Source organism: Perissodus microlepis, chromosome 4 (genome assembly GCF_051167445.1).
Source record: "Perissodus microlepis isolate ML-2025 ecotype Zambia chromosome 4, ASM5116744v1, whole genome shotgun sequence".
Classification (NCBI taxonomy): Eukaryota; Metazoa; Chordata; class Actinopteri; order Cichliformes; family Cichlidae; genus Perissodus; species Perissodus microlepis.
This window is the reverse complement of record NC_140464.1, coordinates 13,355,333-13,377,228: the sequence shown is the minus strand read 5'-3', so window position 1 is coordinate 13,377,228 and position 21,896 is coordinate 13,355,333. Positions and strand designations below refer to the sequence as shown.

Sequence of the window (21,896 nt, the reverse complement as noted above, 5' to 3'; positions counted from 1 at the left end):
TTTTGGTTTTCGCAAATAGTATTTCAAATAAAACATTTACCATAGGAGGAAAAACAGAAAAACAGCAACACAGAAGAGCACAAATCCTTTGACTTTGTATTTATTCCTGAGCAAAGAAAACCAACAATAACTAATATTTTCTTACAACTTCACAATTTTGTCTTGTTACCATAAAGTCAACAATCATGTCACATTCACCAACAGTGGCTGGACAAAGGACTACATGACTAACTTCACTTATAGTGTGACATCTGTAGGTCCTTTACAAACATTTAGGAAAACTAAAATGTCATAAACACAACACATTTACAATATATACAATAAACAAAAAAATATTGTTTAGCCAGAAATTCACAGTTATGGGTAAGTAAGTAAAACTTATTAGTAAAACTAAGAGAAATACATACATAAATACATGTGCATTAGGTTGTATGTTCTCATGTATGGTACTGACATAACAACCAATGCCCTCAAGCTGGTCAACTTTGGATCAAAGCTTTGTTTATTCATTCATCTTCGTCTAACCACTGAGCATCTTCGAGTAGGTAGCCAAGACCCATTGAAGGCCGTGGTCGAGGTTTAACTGTGGCTCCATCAACCCCTTGCTCTGAATCCTCCTCACCCTGCAAGACATTTTTTTAAAAAAATATTATTTAATTATGATAGGCTGTGATTGGAACAGTCCCTAACATAAAATAGTTGTCATTTGCTCACCTTGAAAGTAACAAAGCGCCTCACTTTAACTTCTGTTCCACCAATATAGTGAGGACCGACCCAGTCTGCCATGTCTGCTTCTTCCTCGCAAGAAAACTTCACAAAGGCCAACGATTTTTGTTTCCCAGAGTTGGGATTCTTCCTAATCTAAGATCCAGTATAAAACAGAAAGTAATTATCACAGGTCTCTTGTAGGGAAAAAAAAGCAAACCAATCATTTTTTTTCTTCAGTCTTTACTTTGCATGATTTGACAGTGCCCCATTCACGGAAGTAAGCTTGTATATATCCTTCATTTACGTAGGGATTCAGATCTTCTACAAGCAGTCCATGTTCCTGTTAAATAGCAGAAATTCAAGAGCTTCATGAAACATTTAAACATAAAAAGATAAAAGGAAATAAAATGATAGCTTTGCTCAAAGATATGGGAATGATAAAAGTTGTTTACAAGTTCATATTGCTCGGCCAAAAGATCTATGAGTTTTTTCGGAATACAGATGTACGGCCTTTTGTTAGGCGCTGTCTTCATGCCGTCTGGGGGAAAGATGAGTAAGAAAATTATAACATAGAAGGGTGATGCATCTAAAGCAGTCGCACAATAATTTGTAATTTCATTTTCTTTAAACATGAGACATGAAATCAAGAAAGCCCTTACTTACCAGAAGTCATTGTTGAGAGTCGGATGTGAGACAAACCTGCACTTCAGATTAGACCGAGGTAAGGAATAAAATAACCTGCTGCAGAGTGGGTTAATATGTAAGGTAGGAAAACTCCTCCCACTTTCATTCTTGTGTTTTCATGAAGGAAAGTCAGGAAGAATTTTTGAATAACTGTTCAGAGTTACCTAACTTGTTTAGCAGCTAGGGGAAAACTGTATGGTGGCAAGGGACGGCTGGCATTACTGAAAACTTGTTAATGTAGCAATGTGCTAGTTAACTTACTGTAGTTGGACATGGTGGTACGCAGGAGCAAGTTGTCATATTTTTAGACCGTTGGTTCATCCAGCTGGACTTTTCTCATTGAAACAGTAAAAAAATGTAAATAAAATAATTAGAATATTTTTATTTCTTTTGATGAAACATATTCCTTCAGATTTGGCAAATGTTCTTCAATTGTTCACTTGAACTCAAGGATGAACTGACTAGAACTTGGTGGTCTATACCATGAATATGACTCAATTTGTTTGTACTGGAAAAGAAGAACAACAAAAAGATCAAAGAACAACTTCAAGTCAGCTCAGGTAAGTTTTTACTCACATAACCTTTATGTGTTCTCAAAAGGTTTTACAGTCAGGCAAAAGTCGTTCTTCACTGACAACATATCCAACAGGACCCCACTTTACTTTTTCTTTCGCACTTCTGCATATTTTACCGGTTAAACCAGCGGTCCCCAACCCCTGGGCCTCGGACCGGTACCGGTCCGTGAGTCGTTTGGTACCGGGCCACGAGAGTTGAGGCTCAGGTGTGAAATGTATAGTTTTCAGGGTTTTTATCGGTTTTCAGCGTTATTTTGTTATCGTTTTTATTGTTAACTCGGTTTTCCTTGGTCTTTTCACGTGTGTTATGAATAAATTTTCTTTTTTTCGGTACCGGTACTAGTTTTATTTTGTTGTATTTATCCGCGACACCTTAAAGGCCGGTCCGTGAAAATATTGTCGGGCATGAACCGGTCCGTCGCGCAAAAAAGGTTGGGGACCGCTGGGTTAAACGATGTCACGTGGAATGCGTTCTTAAGAAATCCATTGTGAAGGTATTCATGATGACTGATTTTAAAGAATCTTGGGTTGTGTGTTGTGTGCTAAGGTCTCCATATCCGGATATGTAAAATAAAGATCATTTTTTAAAGTAAAAAGACCACTTTTGAGCCGTGTCTTTTTGGCCGTAAAGAATCCGAAAGAACCGGAATTTAACACTTGCCATCAGATAAAAGAAACAACAGGGACAAAAACAAAGAAGAAATTTTATTTTGTCTTGTCATAAAATACATTGAAGATCATTGTACACTGTGATAATAAAAGCCTATAAATAAATATTAATAACCCTGCTGAGGTGCCAACGGTCAGTGATTCAGTTTTCAGAGATGACCAAGATTAACATGGAATATATTTAAAAACAGCAAACTTCACGGTTACTGGTTTTACTTTTATTTTGTTCATGTTTGTAGCATGTTTTAGACATTCCTGTTTATCTGGACAATCAACTCAGCTTTGAGATAATATCGAAGCCGAAATACTTCTCAGTGAGCCAAACTGCTGCGTAGTGAGAGCTGTGTAGTGAGACAATGCACTTTGTTCACAGTGTGTTCAGCCAGAGACTGGGGAAGAAAAGAAAGTTCATCTTTTGACTTGAAATACCAGTGCAAAGCAAAAAAACTAAACAAAACAAAAATTATGTAGCCTCAGTGAAGAGCTGCAGTATTGAGAATACTCACCCTTGAGGGGAAGTGGGATGATTATTTGCATAAATCCTGTAATTTGGCAATGAGGAACTTTTTGTCCTTACCCTCCTGTGAACAGCATTAAAACAAAACACAATGCATTGACATTAATAATGACAAAAATTTGATTTCAGCAGTTATTAAAAATAAATTGATTAAATAAATTAAAAACTGTAATAAAATACTGACTGAGCCAACCAGATGGCTGTTTCAAAGTTTTAGAGCTACTGCGTGAAAAGCGTGGTCACCTCTGGTTATAAATAGTGTGGAACTATAAACCGATGATCAGAGAAGCTGACTGCTGTTATAAGCTCTGCTATGTAGGCAGGAGCCTACCCATGTCGAGTCTTTTTGATAGGTTTATGTTTGTGGCTAGCTTGATGTTGGTTGTTAACTCTGACTGATCTGTCCTGTTCTCAACCAAACACTAGATAGTGAAAGTTATGACGCTTATGTTTTTGGTGACTGTTAACAGGGCTGAGTATGGCAGCTGTTGCTTCTGACTTAAGGTTTCTGAAGGAACCTTCATGGACAGAATTGTATTTGTGTAGAAAAGATGATTTGTCGTCCATAGCATAACACTTTGAATTAAATGTGAGCAAGCAAATGCTTATGAGAGATCTGAGAAATGTGGTCTCAAACAAACTTGTGGGCTCGGTTCATCTTGTCCTCCAGTTTCACCTAATAGATCTACACAAGGAAAATTTGCTCTGCCAGTGGATGATGGGGAATTGGCTGCTATCGCGACACACCCAAAATTGCAAAAATAACCACTTGACCTAACTCAATTAGTTCTTTTCACTTCCTGGAATAAAGGAAGAAGCATTTCTCAAAGAATGTTTAGCAGGATTACAGTTGGAGGCTCAGGATAAAGCCCAAACCATCAGACAGAGTTTGAACTATGAAAGTTGGAGCCGGGGTGGGGTTAATTAAAACAATTCAAACCCAGAGCCTGATCCATGTTTTGAACAATTTATCTTTCAGGGATCTTTGTCTTTAACAAGCAAACCAGAGGTTGAGCAAACTATAAAAGTCCTGAGGGATACTGGTAGATCTCGGTCACTGATATTCACTGATTTGTTGCCCTTCAGTGAGTCAGCTCCTCTAATCATAAAGGCTTTTTTACCATCTTTGGCCTCCCAAAGTCCAAAGTAGTTCAGACAGACAAAGGCATAAATTTTCTGTGAAAACTCACTCAAAAAGATGAAATTGGGTGGTTGTTACATGTACAAGATTCAAACTTGTAATTTGAACTAAATAATTTCATGTTTCTATGGTGAACGTAATTAAATCATGTAGCATCTGCATGAAATTCAGCAACTTAATTTGTTCTTGTTGAGATGACATGATACAGTCTAGTAAGAGTGGTTAGTTGCCGCGACTCACGAAAATCACATTAGATGTCAAACTGCAGGAAAATCGCTGGAGTTTTAAGAGGCAGACAACTACACCCACACCACGTGTATGCTATTGCTATTTATTGCGGTTTAACCTGTCAAGGACAAAAACGTACAGAAAATGCTGCATCAAGCCTTGTAATCATAGCTTTCCTAGTTTGTTAAGCCTGGATTGACAGCTTGGTAGCGTGATGGTTAGTGCTGTTGCCTCACAGCAAGAAGGACCTGGGTTCAAATCCACAATCTGGCTAGTTTGCTGTGTGTAATTAGAGTTAGGTTAATTGGTGATTCTACATTACCCATGAATCTAAGTGTAAATGGTTGTTTGTCTCTATAAAATCATCAACCCCTGTATTGGTTCATTAAGCAAGACTAGCAGTAATTGTCTTGCTTAACAAAGTAGTTATTCAAGCAACAAGATTTCTTTGCGTTTCCTTAACTTGTGTAGAATGAATTAAAACAGATTTCATACTTAAATAAATCACTTCAACTCAGTGTAAGTATACTACGTTGATCCAACGTAATCTGATTACATTAAACCACCAAATGCCAAATGTGTTGGTTTGACATGGCCAAAAATGGGTTATTGGGGTTAAATCACGTGGAAACAGGTGCCACGATTAAATTGTGTTCATCCAACAACAGATTTTTTTGAGTGCTCTTTAACTAGGTCATGCAGACTCTTAGTAGTTAAACATGTGGTCTCTAGTGCCTGTCATCCTGAGTCTAAGGGAGCTCTGGAAAGGTGGCACCAGACTATTAAATCTATGCTGCAGAAGTGCTGTTTGGCTACTGGTAATGACTGGGATGAAGGAGATCCACTAATGGTATGTGGAATACGGGAAGCTAAACAAGGATCCCTGTGTCTTAGCCCAGCTGAAGTTGTTTTTGGTTATTCAGTGCAGGAGTCTTTTAAAACTATTTAAATAGCAACTTCTGCACAATCCAATAAAACTAATGTTTTGGACTATGTTTCACAGATCTTTGAACGCTTGTAGCAAGCCCTTTCAGTAGCACTGGAAGCTCTTTTGTCTGTTCAGATCACCATGAAGCAGCATTATAAAAAGCACATGAAAAGTCAGCTACAATGATCAAGACAGGAAAAGAATTAAAGCGTGTATTAAATGTCCAAATTATTGGGTGTCAGTAAAACGGGAGGAAGAGAGAGTGGAAATGTGGAGGCATGCATTGGAGAGAAGATGATGTCACAGACAAAAAGACAGGAGGAAGAAGTGAAAACCAGGAGGGAAGAGACGAAAGAAGAATTTTAACATAACCATATATACTCAGATGATGAATTCAAACTAGGATGCTGAATTTGTTTTTGTCATTTCTGTCTCTCAACTCAGAAGGAATTTTCACATCTTTAGCGATGCCTTTTTTTTTTCTCCGCTGCCATCATCAGGGGAAATGCTAAAAGTGGTTCAAATGCTACTTGTACATTTTAAAAGTACGCCATCAGTGTCAGCCTTAACATGGTGCGAGTGTTAGCGCTTAAACTCACAAATGCCGCTAACATAGACAAACTCATGCATACATTTTCAATCTGCTTTTCTAACCGGCTGATGATTTTCCTCTGGCCATCAACAACTTGAGCCTGAAAGTATATCACCATTCTGCAAAAACAAAAGCAAAAATAGCAATGGATCATTTCAAAATTTTAAGAGCGCAAAACCGTTTCTGTAAGTCATGAACGTTAAATGTTTCAATGGAGGAGATGCTTGCTGCTACGAATTGCTACCAACAAACAACGCTGACTTGCTAATTAATGAAATGAAATACATAGCAGAAACAGGAGCGTAATCATTACCACTCACAGAAAGACTCCACTGGCGAGGAATAGAAACACTGGATTCTCTACCAAACAGTCGTAGACCCAGCTGAGCCACTTCAGGATTGGATGAGCATCCTCCAGGTGCCTGGTCGACATCTGCCCTCCCTCAAACATTGTTGTGAGATTCCTGAAAGGGCCGCAGTTTTCCGAGGGTTTGATTCTGTGCATGACAGGCAGATGCATTTAAGGAGATACAGTACAGAGTGTGTGTATGTATATATATATATATATATATATATATATATATATATATATATATATATATATATATATTCACTGTCATCTTTTTTTAGCCTGATCCTTTATGTCTCGTGTTTTTTTGTTTACTCTGATCTGAATCAGTTGATGAGTTTGTAAACTCATTGTCTTTTCCTGTAGTTTTGAATTCGCAGAGAGAAAACTCCAAGTGAACTCAAGATGAATCACGTGGGAACCTTCAGCCTGCTTATCTACCAGATGTCTCTTGTCCTACTCTTATTTCCTGTTTTTGTTTTCTTCCTGTGTGATTGCGGCTCAGTGTTGATTCATTGCAGCAGTTCTGAAGACAAAAGAGTGTCCAGCCTGTTATTTCACAGTAGCAAGTGAATATAGAAAGATTTGAATACATAGATTGTAATCGTTAAGTTTAAACTATTGGTTTTGGTCTTTCTTGAGAAAATGTAATTTCCAGGCCATTTACCTTCAGGGTACAAATATTCCAGTTGTAGTTTTAGTTTGTACTTAAGAGATTGTTGTTTTACTTAAGGTCTGTTTTTAGCGAGCTGCGTGTTTGTGGTTTTGAAATGCTCACAAGCGTTTTCACGCTATAAGCATGAAAACGCTTACGTGCATTCCAAGAAGATTGTTATACTTACGTCCATACTGTATAAATGATAGTCACGACGGTGCCAAGAAATGAGGGGAACCACAGTATGCAAATGAACAGCGTTGTCATTTGAGTGGCCCTCCAGGGCTTTCTCGAGGCCTGACAGTTGAGAATGAGACTTCTCTGGAAAACAAAGAGGAAGAATCATGTTTGCAATGCAGTCTTGGCATACGGTACTACAGCCCCACTGCATACACGCTCTACCAACCTTCTTCATGTAAAACAACACAATCAGTTTTATTAGTTGGACTCCAGGAAGAAGTGGTGCAAACAGAACTCCGATCCTACAAGAAGAAATGCAACACATGACCACTGATTTTCCTTTTTAACGCTGGTATTAAAGCTGTGTTTTTACTGAATAATCACCATGTAAGAGTTTGCCCATATATGAGCTCCAACACGTTACGAGCAATGTCGAACACTGGCTTTCTTTTCTTTTGCAGGATTGTCTGGGAAAAGACCCTACAGGGGAAGAATTAGGTTTTGGCTTAAAACAGAAGTAAAACTAATCACCCGATCTGGCTCTAACTGGTAAACTTGCCTCCATAGGAACTCTCCCAAAAAAGTGTAAAGCACCGTAACGATGAAGTCCATCACAAGGAGCCGGTACAGTTCTTGGCCGACTGAACTCTCCCAACACTGAAAAAAATGTAAAAATGTGGATGTTAAATGCTTTCAGATTCCAAAACTGTAGCTATAATATCGCACGTGTTAAACATCTGCGTCCAAAAAGCTTTCTTTAAGGAATAAAAACGATTGCATACAGTAACTGAGTGCTGAATCATGTAAGAGCGTGAGGATGTTACTAACCTCCAGACGATTGGCTGGAATGCTCTCCAGCCAGCGATAACATAGAACTCCAATAACACTGACCTTCAACAGCAGGTTCCTGAAAAATAAATGATCAAATACTTTATTATAAATATTTAAACTTTATAAAAATCAAATCACATAACAAAGACATTGTAAATGTTCTCACTATCAGTAAATAATAATTTTACATCGTGTTGAACTATGTTGTTCATTTGAAAACTTCTTTTGCGTGTTTTCCTTTTTTTTCCTTACCTGAAGACAGAGACATAGACACGTGTGCCAGGTGATTCATATTGCTCTGCCCAAACGCACAAGTTGAAGAAGCCAGGGAGTAACAGGTTAATGCCCGACACCACTGCTGACAAGACCAGCAACTCAGTGTCTTTGGGCAGATTGTGGGCTTTTAAAATGGTCTAAATCACAATGAAAAATGCAGACCGACAAGTTATGATCAAAACAGGAAATGAAGTTCCGCTTAAACATTATATGCAACTGAAGTAGGATCGTCTTGACAACCATGATATTTAAAAATGAAGTATTGATATAGTATCAGTAATCCTCTCACACCATCTACCTGCAGTTGTGTTTGACATCATGGGGACGTGTCCAGGTTATACTGGAAGTCAATCGGCATTTCTCTAATGTTGACTGATTCTGATTTATTACTAAAGAATTGTCTTTAGACTTATTCAGAAAGAGAATGTGTGAGTGAAATTGGCGACACCGCTTTGAGTATGTACAGTGCTGTGAAAAAGTAGTTGCCCTCTCTTGTTAAATCGTGAATTAACTGCGATGAACCGAATGTTTTAGAAAGCTGAGCCAAGGGTGATATGATCAGCTGTTAGGTTTAGGCGCAGTTACTTTTTCACACATTGTCAGGTAGGTTTTGGCAGCTTTTTTCCCCTAATAAATGAAATAATGTCAAAACTGCATGTTGCATTTGCTTTGAAGGTCTGAAACGTGTGCAATATGCAAAAATCTACACCGCACTGTATATGCAGGTGTTCAGGACCATCAGGGCCTTGTGAGTCATGAGATGATAACACAAAAGTTTATTACTTCTATATTATTCCTGTTATTTCTATTATTATTTGTCCTTGCACAGAAAAGCTTTGAAGCACCAGTATCTCGCCTGTCAGTTTTTGGGGGTTTTTGTGTGTGTGTGTGTGTGTGTGTGCGTGGGGGGGGGCACTTATTATCACACAAAGTAGACAGACAAAGATATCAAAAGGTCTAGCAGGAAAGAAAAGAAGAAGTAGCTAACCATAGTGGGTGGGGAATGAAAATTTACATACTTAAAGTGGTTCTTGACTGTGCATGAATGCTACCATTTCCTTTTCCCAACAATGTACCTTGACGTTGAAGTTGAATTTTTTTTCTGACAGGTAGTGCACTCCTATGGTGCCCAAGAAAATGCTTATTAAGCATGCGGTCCACGCCAATAGATGAACAATAAGGCGGTGAAGTTGTTGCATGCAGGTCTTTTTGTCTTCTCCCTTGATCATCTCAGACAGCTGCTCCTGTTGGAAAAGCACCATTTGTAAACTAAGCCTTTCAAATAGGGTGCTTGTTCATTTTAAACTAAGAACATGGCCCCGAGGGTGACATAACACGTGAACATGTGATCAGGTTCCTGTGAGCAAACGATAACCACAAACACTACTATGTGTGACAAACTGACAAAGACTGCTGCAAAAACTGAAATACTTGTTGCTAAGAATCATCAAGAAAGCATTCAGTGTAAAGAAACCCTTTTTAAATAGCTTGGTTTGTTTGGTCTATTTTAAAAATAATTTCAACAAAACAAGAACCAAAAGTTTAGTTTCACGCTTCAGTGAGTATTCATATAAGGTCGTACTTTGAGCTGAGTGCTGATTTTCTCAGACTGGAGTCTGACAGATATCTTCTTGCTCACTTTAAAGTCCCAGCAAGAAAAAACTTTCACAGCCAGATTCTCGTTAGATTTGAGGACTTGAAAGTTTTTTCCGAAGGATTTGGACAACCTGTCAAAAAAAACCCCCAAAAAAAACAGTATAACCAAAAAAGACACAACAAAAATAGAATTAAAGCATAAGTAATTGAGTTAGAGTTCAACCTGTACACAAGGATGATGCAGATAATAAAGAGGGTGAAGCCAATGGTAAAGAAATAGGCTGCTGGCATTCGGTATTGGTCTCCAGGTAACGTTTCACTGGAGTAATAGCCGTAAAACATCAAGCTGTCAGAAAAGTAGCCCTGTCAAAGAAAACATTAAAGATAGCTCTGGTTTCTTTGTCGCTGAAATAAGCTTGTAAATACAGCTGGGATATGATGTACAGCCATCTCACCGTGCCCGTGAGAAGCTCAATACCACTGAAGTCTGCTTTAGGACTGGGAGGAGGGTTGATGGCTTGTGGGATGATTAGGAACAAGCCAGTGATGACAAAGAGGAGAAGGTTAAGGAACAGGAGTGTTCTCAGAAAAAGGAAGTAGGACAGCACACCGGTTCCGTAACGTCCGCTCAGTGTCTTCAAGGCTGAATGCCACAATTTGAACGAACTGAAGACGGGCAGGCAGCTAAAGAGGCAGTGGCGCCAAGTCTGAGGGGAAAGGAACATGAGCGTGTCGCCTACACACATGGCGAAATCTTATCACTGCGTACGCTGTTTGCACTTACCATTGAAATGTACATGCTTAGATGAGTGTAGCAGGGTATATTTCTGCCGATGAATGAACTTTCAGTTTTTAAACTGAAAGCAACTTTTCTAGAAGAAGATAGGGAGATGGAATAATTGTCAAAAATGGTGAGACTCCATCCAAATAGATTCTAAGATTCTTGAAGATGACGTAAAGTACTGATCGTGATTTCCATTGCACGACTCCTCTGGTCACGCCAGTGGTTTGTGTCTCACGTACCTGATTTCGATCTTATCTGCCAAGCTAAGTGGCATTGCTCGCAGCTTGCGGGTGCCTTCACTCACTGAGAGGCCTTGGAGGCTGGACACCAGCTGGTCCATATTATTTTCAGCGGCGCACAAATTGGAATCTGTGGAATAGGAGGGGTCAGATCTCACTGTAGTGAGAGGGTTAAAAGTAGAACGAAAACACTTGTTAACACCTGTTAAAAAAAATAGCAAATGGCACCTTCAGTGTTGATTTCCTCTGCCTCTGCCAGAACAGAGGCACCCTGGACTGGTCTGGAGAGGTGAGGAGATTCATGGGATGAAGCCTGATATCGCACTCGCCGGGATTTATTTAATTCTGTGTGGATGAGGAATTTCGTTTTGAACAAATGTTGTAGTTAACACGTGTGAATAAATCCTAGCAAACATTTAGACAGCACGGAGAGATTTTCCCCTCACCTGCAGTGCGACTAGGCATCGAGGCGAGCACCTTTACCGTTGCAGCCGACCAGCCGTGTCTCTGCAGATGGCTGATCTCTTCTCTGTCGTGTGATTCGTCACTCGTGTAACTGCTTCTGTTTGACTGTACATCTACGAAATGATAGGTTTTATAGGTTTTATAATCTGTAGACATCAAAAATAAAACTACAGATAGAAATTGGATTCTAACATTTCGCTGGGGTGTAAACAGCAAACACTGAGTCATTGTACCTGTGCATTCTTTAAAGACTTCCATCTCCAGTATTTCAGGGCAATTTTGGGTGCTGGTTTCTGGCTCATTGATGGGATTGAAGGAGAAATCCTGAGCTGGTTCTCCATCTGCCAGATTCCTACAAGGGAGTAAACAGAATAATGACCAAAAGTCCCCAAAACCTTTGACCAACATGAAGAGGACTTATAGCGCATGTTGTTTTATAGGAATAGCTTTTGGAGTTTTTCTTTGGACATTGGCTGCTTTTTCACTTATTTTCAGGGGAGTGCTTTTTTCATCTGTTACGCCGCCTAACTCTTAACTTTGCATCATTTATAAAAATGGCCCCTAACTCAAGTGAGGAAACAGCGTTATGTCTACACATAAAAGACAACTCAGAAAACAACCACGACTGACCATTTTAAATTGTATTTTTAGGCTCTTGTATTTTAGCTCAAACAGCTATTAGCTGAAATCTTGGCATACCTTTGCATGTTGGTCAGTGAGTCCTTACGAATTTGAGGAAATTGAACAAGTGGACCACAAAAGAAGAAGCAGCGAGCGTAAAAAGGAAAAGGAAATAATATATACAGCAAATGGACAGGATCTGAAAATCCATAAAAATAGAAAAAAATTCCAAGTAAGACCAAAAACAGGACCTAAAAGATGCATTCGAAACTTAATCCATCTTCTATTCACTGAAACCTCATCAGAAATGTTTTCAGTGTCTTTCCGAGATATGCCAAGTTGCACAAGAAGTGGAGTGAAAATCAGTGGCAGCAGGTCTGATGGAGCGATGAACCCAGATTGGAAAGTTTTTGGTTCAAATCATGGTTAACATGTACGCAAGACGTAACGACAGAGGTGCAGATATGAGTGTTTATAGTTCTAAAACACAGTGGCGGCTCGACCATAGGTTACATTTTATGTGTTGGGCATTTTGCTAGAATTGATGGAATTACGAACACAGTGTCGTCAGGTTTTGATTCACCATGCGAAACTGCAATCTGGAAAACCTGTGATTGGCAATGGCTTCATTTTTAAGCACAACAATGCAGTAAAAGCAGATGTGGATAAAAAAAAAAGAATAAAAACACAGTAGAAACACTGTCAGTTATAGCCCGGCATCTCCCCATGCGTGTGTGCGTCATGTTCATCATTTTCACAACTTTTCATCCACTTGGCAGATGCATTGCAAACGAGATTAACCTGTTCTTTTTTTCACACTAATGCATAGCATGTTGTAAGGCCAGTTTCCACGGCACCTACGAGGTGCTTTTCAGGAAGATTGTTCAACAAATCGAAAGTACCCAACTGTAATAGGAAGGCTTTTCTTTTTAACTTAAAACTGTCTGATAGGCAATTTTTGTGGAGTAAAATGGAAAACACTGGCAATCTACCCTCATTGGATAATGATTCTTTTGATTGGAGGAGATTTATAAAACAGACTGTTTTGCGCACCCTGTGCGGGGTGAGTGAAATTATTAGTATCAGAGTTAGCCAGCCACATTACTCACTGCAAAGTAGTGACTAATGCGGGCTTTTAGATATATGTGCTTAAACCTGTCTACGTGAGGCATGAACACCCAGTGTAGACAGGTTTAAACATTTTAATTAACTGTAAATTAAATGTAAACTATGCAAGTTTACAGCAAATAACCCTGTGTCACCACACTGCCACCTGATGATGAGTGACATGTCTTAAAGGCTTTAAAGTTTATTTGCTCCTGTAGTTGAAATTTACATTTAAAAGTCAGAGAAGGTGCGCTTCCTTTTTTACAGCACAACATTTTAAGCAGCACTTTCTCTTAATCATACAATAGTAAGCGTAGCTAATTGACTATATAAAAATAACTTAGAAAAAGATGCAAATCAACACTATCACAAACAAGGAAGTCAATGCTTTAAAGTATTTATATTCATATATTTATTTAGTATTTGTCGTGGCTGCAGCAGGAGGAGGTAAAACAGGTGGAAGGTTAGTAGTTTGATTTCTCTCTGCAATCACCAATCTGTAGTCCAGAGCAGTGCCCCACCTACAGGACTATGTGAATATCTTTTTTCCGGAAACATGTCAAACATGTTTATTTTATGTTTGATATTCTGTGTAGGAAAGCAAGTTGATGTTGATAGAGCTCTACTTCTTCAGAAAGGCGTCTCTATTTTGTTTGCTTTTTTTAGACTGCTTTCTTGCAATGTCATGATCTTGCAACTTCACCCGGGACTGAACCCTGAGTGTCTCCCCTTTGCAGGTATTTGCCATTGTTGTTTTTGGAACCATCTCAGACCAAGGCTACTATAGCCCCACGAGTAAAGCAAATGGCACCTGCATGTTTAACAACAATGAATGCGCATGCAGCTATGCGGTGGGAGTTGGAGTCCTGGCCTTTGTGGCTTGTGTTGTGTTCCCCATCCTGGACGTCATCATTTCAAAGATCTCTAGTGCCACAGCGAAAGATCGCATTGTCAAAGGAGATCTGGCCTTCTCCAGTAAGTCAGCTTTAACTGCTATGCCATATAGTTCATTAAAGGAACAAAAGAGTGCAAAAGAAGGAAGTGCAGCCTGTTGTAACTTGAAGTTGTCATCAGCTGTAATCTTTTCCCCTGAATTTGTTTCTCTGCTTTGACTCACCTGACAGCGGCTATGACCTTCCTGTGGTTCATCTGCTTCTGTGTCTTGCTCAACCAGTGGACCAGAACTAACTCCGAATATGTCATGGCCGATGCTGCCCGAGCTACCGTTGCTTTCTCCTTCTTCTCAATCATCACCTGGGTATGTCTGACGTACAACTCACAGTTGGTTTGGAATCTCTTGTGCGAACAATTAATGTACTAATTCAAATTTCTCTCAACAGGCTGTTTTGGCGTACGTTGCATATGGAAGGTATAATGTAAACCTGAACACCCGTGAGTGGCTGACTGCTTTATTTTCCAGAATCATTGGAAATGGAAATTCTGAATAGATGTTCTCTCTCCCACGGTGCCCTCTGTACAGCATAGACTTTGATTGTTCAAACCCCACACAGGTGAGATTTGGATTCGAGGCAGCAAATATTAACTTTGAGACTGACTTTCATCAGCCAAACAGATTGGACTTGTAGGCTACTAAAAGTAAAACAAAAGGAGCCTGTCTGTGTTTGTTGTTTACTTACAGTTTACTTCAACCATTTTCAACCAATGAGAAGCTACGTCTGTAAAAGACTTTCCATTCGATTATTTAAAAAATGTTCGGATTAGAAAAAGCTCTGCTCCTCAGGCTCGTATGCGCCATTTGTATCAGCTGTGTAACAAGACATTTTTAAATTATATTACAGAAAATGTGTGTTCCTCGTTAGTCATGGTTAAAACAGACACTCGGCACTCCTCTGGCATTAAACGCATCACCTATTATCCCAGGCCATGAACGTGTGAATTATGTGTTTTTATAGGCAAACTAGTGTATAAATAACATGTTTACAGGAAATACCCTAATCTAATAAATGTTGATTTGTGGTAACAGCTTCATTATGTTTTTTCTCTGACAAACCAAATTAATAAACTGCAAACTAGCGTTTAGGTAGCATGTTATTGTGTCTCATTGTCTATTCCCCCTTTTTGCTATTTTTATTTGAAGTGAAGCACTTTGTAATTTTACCTGGAAAGGTGCTATAGAAATACATCTTTATTACTTACTTACGTCACAGAAAAATATTTTTAAAAAAACTATATTTCTTTTTTTTTTTTTTTTTTTTAAAGAGACTTACTCGTAGTCGATATCTGTTTCACAAATGTTGACATTGTAATCCATGGTTTTTGATGATCACCGTTTATCTCAAACACGACGTCCAAGTCTGCTGTGTAGTGGAGCAGTGCTGTGTTGCACTTCTGAAAATAAACTATCTGCAAATGAGTATGATGCTTTATTTTGTCACACTGTCTAGCCACTTCTCTGATAACCTCACAGTGTTGCTTTGCTACTTGTGACATCCTGCCACAACCTTTATCATAGCCGCTGGGGTATTAACAACTTCCTGATTTACGATCTCTTTTTTTTTCTTTAATCATTTGAATATGAATAAAGAGCAAAGAGGAGGAGGTTAGGTTAGTCTTTCTTGACTCTTTAAAGACATAAATGTTTCCTGTCAGTTGTTTGCTATAACATTTCATGACCATTCTTTGTATGGGGACAAAGTACATGAATAACTGTAACACAATAACAACAGCAATAATAGAAAATACGTCTAATTCATTTTTTTCCACTGGAAACATTTGTATTTGCATTCAAGACAGCTGGAAGAATAAGATGAGCATTTTGAGTTATGGTTGACCCTCCAGTGGTCATAATAACAAACTACAACATTATATTAGGAAGCTAAATGAGTTGCAGGAAAAAATATACTAGCTTTTGAAATAAAGGCAAAACCAATGTATTGTAGTACTGTATTTCATGCATTTGAGAGTATATGTCATTGTTTCTTGTGTAATTATTTTGTACCATTGTTGGCAAATAATTTGTGCTTTGTAATTTGTTGCAATGTGCGTGACCTTTTGGTTACCTATGAGTGGGTGAGTGAATAGTATTATGATTGGTTACTTCATGGTTAAATGGCTATTTCCAGCCCTGTGCTTGTTTTAGAAATGACCGTTCTCACTCTGGTGTAGTGAATTTGAGGGACTAGCACAATACTTTCAGTCCTTTAATATAGGACACAAATAAATCAAACCTTGCAAAAATAAGCTAATTATTGAAAGGAAGAGATCAGATGAGAACTGAATGCAGAAGGACAATAAATACACAGCACTGAGGTAATAATGTAATGCTGTACTAAATTCAGTAACCACTTTAAAGTGATGTCATTACTTCCGTTACAAAGGCGCAAAGGAATAAAACATAAAAATCAAACATGCCTTTTTCTCCTTGTGTACTTGCACTACAGTCAACTGATGGCAGAGGGGAGGAGTGGAGATGTGAACAGTATCTTTATTTTTATGGCACAAAAGCGCAGGTGTATGCATTCGTTTTTGAGTTAAGACCCCAGCACTGTTCGTTGATGCCAAAGAAGAATATCCAGGCTGCTTGGAGCTGATAGGCAGATAGACTCCTGGTGGTGCTCAAATACTTGCCCTTTTGTTCTCTTAAGTTCAATTCAGTTTTATTTATATAGCACCAAATCATGACAATTGCCTTTATATTGTAAGGTAAAGACCTACAATAATAGAGAGAACCCCAAAACAATCAGGTGTCTTCTGTCCATTATTATATAACAATCAAAATAGCTAATGATTAAATGCAAAGAGGTGCATGGGTGACTGAAAACGGAAAACTAATTGCATCATGGAAAGCCCCCAGCATCCTAGCACTATTGCAGCAGAACTAAGGGAGGGTTCAGGGACACTTGATCCTCTCTACAAAACAGTTTCTTTTTTCATCTCAGTGTGAAGTGATAATTTAGTAGAAATCTGTTGATTATGAGTGTTTGTGCGAAATGAAAAAAAAATCAGCACGTAAAAATGTAACGGATATGCAGCTGTGTAAAAATTTATTTGATTTTTTTTTGATGAGGGATTTTTTTTTGTGCTCATCTGTGGCAAAAGTTATTCAAATAACCATTTGTTACAACTAAGGTATATAAAAGAGCAAGCAACACTTTGAACCTTGGCATAGATGGGCTACAGTAGGAGAAGACCCCATGGGCATCCTGTCAGCTCAGCTAAGAACGTGAGGCTGAGGCTACAATTTACACAGGCTCAAGAAAATGAGACAGCTGTTGGCTGGACTGATGATTCTTGATTTCTGAACATGAAAGTGTCTACCCAGCCTGTCTTGTATCAGTGGTATAGGCTACTGCCGGTGGTGTAATGGTATGGGGATATTATTATTTATTTTATTTTTTGGGCAGATTTAGGGCCCCTTAGCAGCAACTGAGCATCATTTAAATGCCATAACCTTGCTGACCATGTCCATCCCTTTATGACTACCAGCTTCTGACAGGTAAAGGTCAAAACATCTTAAACTGGTTTCTTTACCTCACATTCAGTGCTCGACAGTCATTAGATCTTAGCTCAAAGAGCACCTTTGGGATGTGTTCGAATAGTTCACATGATTGGTTCATCCATGCTTCACATCATGGATGTGCAGCTTGCAAATCTGGAGCCACTGTGTGATGCTATCATGTCAATATGCACTAAAATCTTTTCAGCACCTTGTTGAATCTGTACCATGAGGAATCAAAGCAGTTCTGGGTGGGAAAATGGGCCTTGAACACCAAACACGGTAAAAGCAAGGTTTACATAATAACACGGCCTCCGTAAGATCCACGGCGTTGAAGAATTAAACTTCCGGGAGTCCCGTGAACGCATCGCCGCAGGGGCGGCGTTAAAAAAGTTTTGAGGAAGTTTTTTTGACAAATCGAAACTGCCGTAGTTGTGACAGGAAGACTTGTCAGTTTGTCCTTAAACTGTCTGACTGTCGGGGTTTTCTTCACGGGGAAAATGCAGAACAGTGCTTACGGGGCCTCTTTGGCCGGTGGCGCCTTTGATTTAGCGAACTTTCTAAAACAGCCTCAAACTATTTTGCGCTTCCTGAGCTGGGTGAGTGACTTCACGGAAACGTTAGCATCACAGTTAGCCAGCTGTCACTGCACCGAGTTTAGCTTAACAGATGTGCGCTGCCAGCGCCCACCCAAATTAGTGAAAAATGTGTTTTTTTAGCTTTTTGTGCGGTCAACGCGGGACATTATTTGAGTGTCACGTTTAAACATTTTAATGAGCTTTCAGTAAAGTGTAAAAAAAAGGTGTTTCTGTGGCTCTGGTTGATGGTAGCTAATAATAACTAGCAACTGACCAGTGCTGTGTCACCACACTAACTGCCACATGATGATAAGCGATCTGCAGACTTTTAATTTAAAGTTTCTGTGTTCCCGTGGTTTAAAAACGAGACAGGTTAAAACAACAGGAGTTGTTTGCTTTTTTCTTGCAGTTTTATAGTTTAGATAATTGTCAGAAATTGAAGCTTCCGTCGTCATCTGTTGTCAAGTCAACTCCAGTTGTCAGGTGATTGGAAATGCTTAATGTGTAGGCACTGCAGTGGAAGATTAAGTATGCAGTGTTACTAATGCACACCTTCACAGTGCTTTGCAAGAAAAAAAGCAATACTAACAGAAAACAGACAAGTAAAAGTTGTGCTACAGTATTTGCTTTCCGGTAAATGCATTTAAGTTCAGTGGGCCTATTAGTGAAAACCTACATCTGTGAACAAGACGGGTAGAAAACAAGGATATTTTATTTAACTAAAACTATGAATCAACTGTTTTCAAAAGGTTCCTGCACTGATTTTCCTAAATCTCGCTTCTGACATACACCCTCCATACAATAATAATCAAAACAAAGGCTAAAACTAGCACTGAAATTTATAAATATTAAACTAAAACCTTTTCAAACAATATAAAGTAAACTGCAATAAGTCAATCCAGTCTGGAAACTAACTGAAACTAAACCGAAAGAAAAATGAAAAGTCACTATGTAATACAATTCAAAAGAATACAAAACTATAATAACTTCTGTAGGAAAGTTTAAGTGTTCAAATGTTATAAATAAAACCAACATGGTTTTGCAGGCAAATGGTTGTCCATAAGTTCATATTCTCTTCAGATGTCTTCATGTAGAGTATTTATAAGAATGCTTAAAACCTGTTCAAAATCATACAAAATGCATGAAGTCTTCATGAATTAAGAAGCTAGAACGTGAGTGAACAGTGACTCGGTGATTCGGTTGCCTTTTAAAAGTAGTATTTTCATTTTGTGTCACGTAATTGTGTAATGTTTTTCATGTTAGCTGTGTTATGAAAAAGGGGATGTGGGTCACGAATAGCTGAAAAGGTGGTGTTTTACTTGTTTAGATTGGATTGACAGATATTATTTTTTGATTAAAGAAGCTTTCTTGTAATGTGAGTCATGGTAATTCCGCAAACTCCATAGCTGCGTGGCTTAAACTTGGCCTTGACCTTTTTGTGTCCCGTCTTTGCAGATATTCTCTATCGTGGTTTTTGCAACCATCACAGCCGAAGGCTACACCAACACGAAGGAAAAAGCTGAAAACGAGTGCATGTTCCACAGCACTGACAGTGCTTGCAGTTACGGGGTGGGAGTCGGAGTCTTGGCCTTCTTGGCTTGTGTTTTGTTCCTCATGCTAGATGCCTACTTCCCGAACATCAGCAATGCCAAAGACCGAAAATACATTGTAATAAGTGACCTTGCTTTCTCTGGTAAGAGTTGGTTTTCATTTTTTCACCACATAGTTTAATGAAGGAACTGTGCCATAAATCAGGAAGTGAGACTTAAAGTTAACACATGAAACATGTTTCTCTCCTGTGAACACCTGACAGCGGTGTGGACGTTCCTGTGGTTCATCTGCTTCTGCGTCCTGACAAGCCTGTGGTCCAAGACGACAAACGAACAAGTCGTGGCCGATGCTGCCCGAGGTGTCATTGCCTTCTCCTTCTTCTCGATCATCACCTGGGTGAGGCTGAGGCAGAGTTCGCGCTAGCTTTGAATTTGCTGTGATAAAAGATCTGAGCACTAATTCAAAGTTCTCTCTACAGAGCCTTTTGACCTACTTTGCACTTGCAAGGTATCGCCAAGGAGTGAATGAATTCGAGCAGGAATACAGAGACCCAGCCAACGACCACAATGCTCCTTACCAGAGCAGCCCCTACTCCAGCACCAGCGGGCCCTCTGGCTATCAGCAGTCACCTTTCTCCAACACCCAGGAGACTCCAGGAGCGTATCAGCCTCCATCTTATTGAAAGACTAAGATTCAAAGGCAGGAATCAAATGAGGAAGTTTTCTTTTTAAATATGTGTGTGCACTCCCCCTTCTGTTCCTGCTGAACGCGTTTGGTTTTCTGGGTGCACTGATATCTTTTTAGTTTCCTGCAATGGTGGAAGTTTTGCTGTGTTGTTCACAGCGGGTAAAGTCTAAAGATGTTCTTTTATTTGCTAGCGGGTGATTGTCTTGGTTAAAAAAAAAATAAAAATGAGAGAGAGAGCATGGCCACGCCTGAGTTGCATTTGTACCAAAACCGCTGCAGATTTTTCAGTGCCTCCTTTAGTTACTATTGCGAGTGCAGTTTGCTGCTGTTCCTATCAAAGCACTAATTATCAGAAAGGTTAGACTTAGTGTAATTCTTTAGGAAATCTGGTTTGCATTGAAAATTTTTACTGAATATGTAACTGTTCAGTGTTTACTTCAGTAACTGCAATTCAAACATACAGCTGAGTATACTGCTCTTTCACCACATTGCAAACTCATATTATTCAATTAGTTGGTAGATCACAAGTATCGGAAGTCTATAACTACTGTAATGCCACGTGTTTGTGTCTTTTTATTAAGTAATCAACCACTAAATAGGCTTTCATGCACTGAAAAACTCAGTTTGTTTCTGTTTGACATTTTAATTTGTCACATTCGCTTCTTTTTATAGTTTGGCTTTTACAGGTGTTTTGATTGATTTGTATTGGATTCTTCTGTTGTATTCTTTGCTTAGGATTTTTAAAGTAATCAATGCCATAAATGTCTCAGCCATAGGTTTAGCAATTCTTTGATGTTGTGGCAAATTTGGTATTTTTCTTTTTTAATACTGTTAAATTCAGGTACATGACAATCAAATTGAATCATTTTCCACATTACTTTTCCCCCCTTGCTTTTTCTTCTCCTCTGCACTTTTGCTTTGTCACCGCTTTGCAAATGTTCCTCATTAAAGTGCCTTGCACAGTGATCCTGTATCAGACGGAGTGTTTTAAAACTCTGAGTCAGACTTCTTTAAAAGAAAAGGCAAGACTGTGTGTAGTTCCTGCCCCTGCACCTTTGTCAAATATTTGAATAGTAAATGTGGAGGAACACTTGAGCTGTGGAGACAGCAGGATCCAAACAACGACTGAGGTACTAAGATTTGAGTAATGTATTATAGGTTAAAATAAAAGTAAGTAGAAGTGAGAGCTGCTCCCTTGTCTTAAGAGGAGACCACAACGGGAAGCTCTACGTTTGATTTGAGTTTTACAGCAGTAGTCCTTCCTGATGCAACCCTGAAGGGGATTTTTAAAAAGTAAGGCTTAAAACAGGATAAAATAAAAATATCAATTAAAAATGAACTGCAATAAAGCAAAGAAATATATACAAAGTTAGGTTTTTGTCTTAATTACGGCAGAATTTTCATTGTAACAAACTTAAATAGACACTGGTTTATACTTTTATTTGAGAAATCTACACAAAATCTAGAGTGAATGCTCAT

At 38.8% G+C, this 21,896-nt stretch overlaps 4 protein-coding genes across 4 annotated transcripts; 2 read left to right on the top strand and 2 right to left on the bottom strand.

The window, feature by feature from the left end:
* Positions 1-19: 19 nt before the first annotated feature.
* LOC146388524 (heterogeneous nuclear ribonucleoprotein A2 homolog 1) lies at positions 20-1,657 on the bottom strand. The gene is made up of 4 exons (XM_084924774.1): positions 1,161-1,657; positions 953-1,048; positions 715-861; positions 20-623 (listed from the first exon to the last, which is right to left on the bottom strand). The coding sequence occupies exons 1-4, from the start codon at positions 1,338-1,340 to the stop codon at positions 507-509; spliced, it is 540 nt and encodes a 179-aa protein (XP_084780900.1). The 5' UTR covers positions 1,341-1,657; the 3' UTR covers positions 20-506.
* A 200-nt stretch (positions 1,658-1,857) lies between these two features.
* tmc6a (transmembrane channel-like 6a) lies at positions 1,858-15,554 on the bottom strand. The gene is made up of 20 exons (XM_084925896.1): positions 15,374-15,554; positions 11,651-11,769; positions 11,399-11,530; positions 11,181-11,297; positions 10,953-11,082; positions 10,714-10,801; positions 10,385-10,636; positions 10,153-10,292; positions 9,916-10,060; positions 9,410-9,577; positions 8,310-8,470; positions 8,055-8,133; positions 7,786-7,883; positions 7,611-7,706; positions 7,453-7,528; positions 7,234-7,367; positions 6,363-6,539; positions 6,083-6,161; positions 3,143-3,217; positions 1,858-3,025 (listed from the first exon to the last, which is right to left on the bottom strand). Exons 1-19 carry the CDS (start codon positions 15,415-15,417, stop codon positions 3,164-3,166), a joined length of 2,289 nt encoding a protein of 762 aa, XP_084782022.1. The 5' UTR covers positions 15,418-15,554; the 3' UTR covers positions 1,858-3,025; positions 3,143-3,163.
* LOC146388522 (synaptogyrin-2-like) lies at positions 11,763-16,516 on the top strand. Its single transcript, XM_084925895.1, has 4 exons — positions 11,763-13,101; positions 13,883-14,120; positions 14,270-14,403; positions 14,486-16,516. Exons 1-4 carry the CDS (start codon positions 13,009-13,011, stop codon positions 14,591-14,593), a joined length of 573 nt encoding a protein of 190 aa, XP_084782021.1. The 5' UTR covers positions 11,763-13,008; the 3' UTR covers positions 14,594-16,516.
* Positions 16,517-18,002: 1,486 nt separating this feature from the next.
* syngr2a (synaptogyrin 2a) lies at positions 18,003-21,383 on the top strand. The gene is made up of 4 exons (XM_084925893.1): positions 18,003-18,200; positions 19,635-19,872; positions 19,993-20,126; positions 20,209-21,383. Exons 1-4 carry the CDS (start codon positions 18,102-18,104, stop codon positions 20,410-20,412), a joined length of 675 nt encoding a protein of 224 aa, XP_084782019.1. The 5' UTR covers positions 18,003-18,101; the 3' UTR covers positions 20,413-21,383.
* The last annotated feature ends 513 nt before the right edge of the window (positions 21,384-21,896 follow it).

Bases quoted from the DNA above. Each gene is read 5' to 3' on its own strand.
- LOC146388524 (XM_084924774.1), bottom strand. From the start codon at position 1,340: ATGTTTAAAGAAAATGAAATTACAAATTATTGTGCGACTGCTTTAGAT. The intron at 1,049-1,160 runs GTAAACAACTTT...GCTATTTAACAG, and splicing joins TGGCCGAGCAATATGAACTT to GAACATGGACTGCTTGTAGA. The intron at 862-952 runs GTAAAGACTGAA...ACTGGATCTTAG, and splicing joins GCACTGTCAAATCATGCAAA to ATTAGGAAGAATCCCAACTC.
- LOC146388522 (XM_084925895.1), top strand. From the start codon at position 13,009: ATGGAAAACACTGGCAATCTACCCTCATTGGATAATGATTCTTTTGAT. The intron at 14,121-14,269 runs GTAAGTCAGCTT...CTCACCTGACAG, and splicing joins AGGAGATCTGGCCTTCTCCA to CGGCTATGACCTTCCTGTGG. The intron at 14,404-14,485 runs GTATGTCTGACG...TTCTCTCAACAG, and splicing joins TCTTCTCAATCATCACCTGG to GCTGTTTTGGCGTACGTTGC.
- tmc6a (XM_084925896.1), bottom strand. From the start codon at position 15,417: ATGGATTACAATGTCAACATTTGTGAAACAGATATCGACTACGA. The intron at 11,298-11,398 runs GTGAGGGGAAAA...TCATCCACACAG, and splicing joins GATGCCTAGTCGCACTGCAG to AATTAAATAAATCCCGGCGA. The intron at 11,083-11,180 runs GTGCCATTTGCT...CCTATTCCACAG, and splicing joins AGAGGAAATCAACACTGAAG to ATTCCAATTTGTGCGCCGCT.
- syngr2a (XM_084925893.1), top strand. From the start codon at position 18,102: ATGCAGAACAGTGCTTACGGGGCCTCTTTGGCCGGTGGCGCCTTTGAT. The intron at 18,201-19,634 runs GTGAGTGACTTC...CCGTCTTTGCAG, and splicing joins TTTTGCGCTTCCTGAGCTGG to ATATTCTCTATCGTGGTTTT. The intron at 19,873-19,992 runs GTAAGAGTTGGT...AACACCTGACAG, and splicing joins AAGTGACCTTGCTTTCTCTG to CGGTGTGGACGTTCCTGTGG.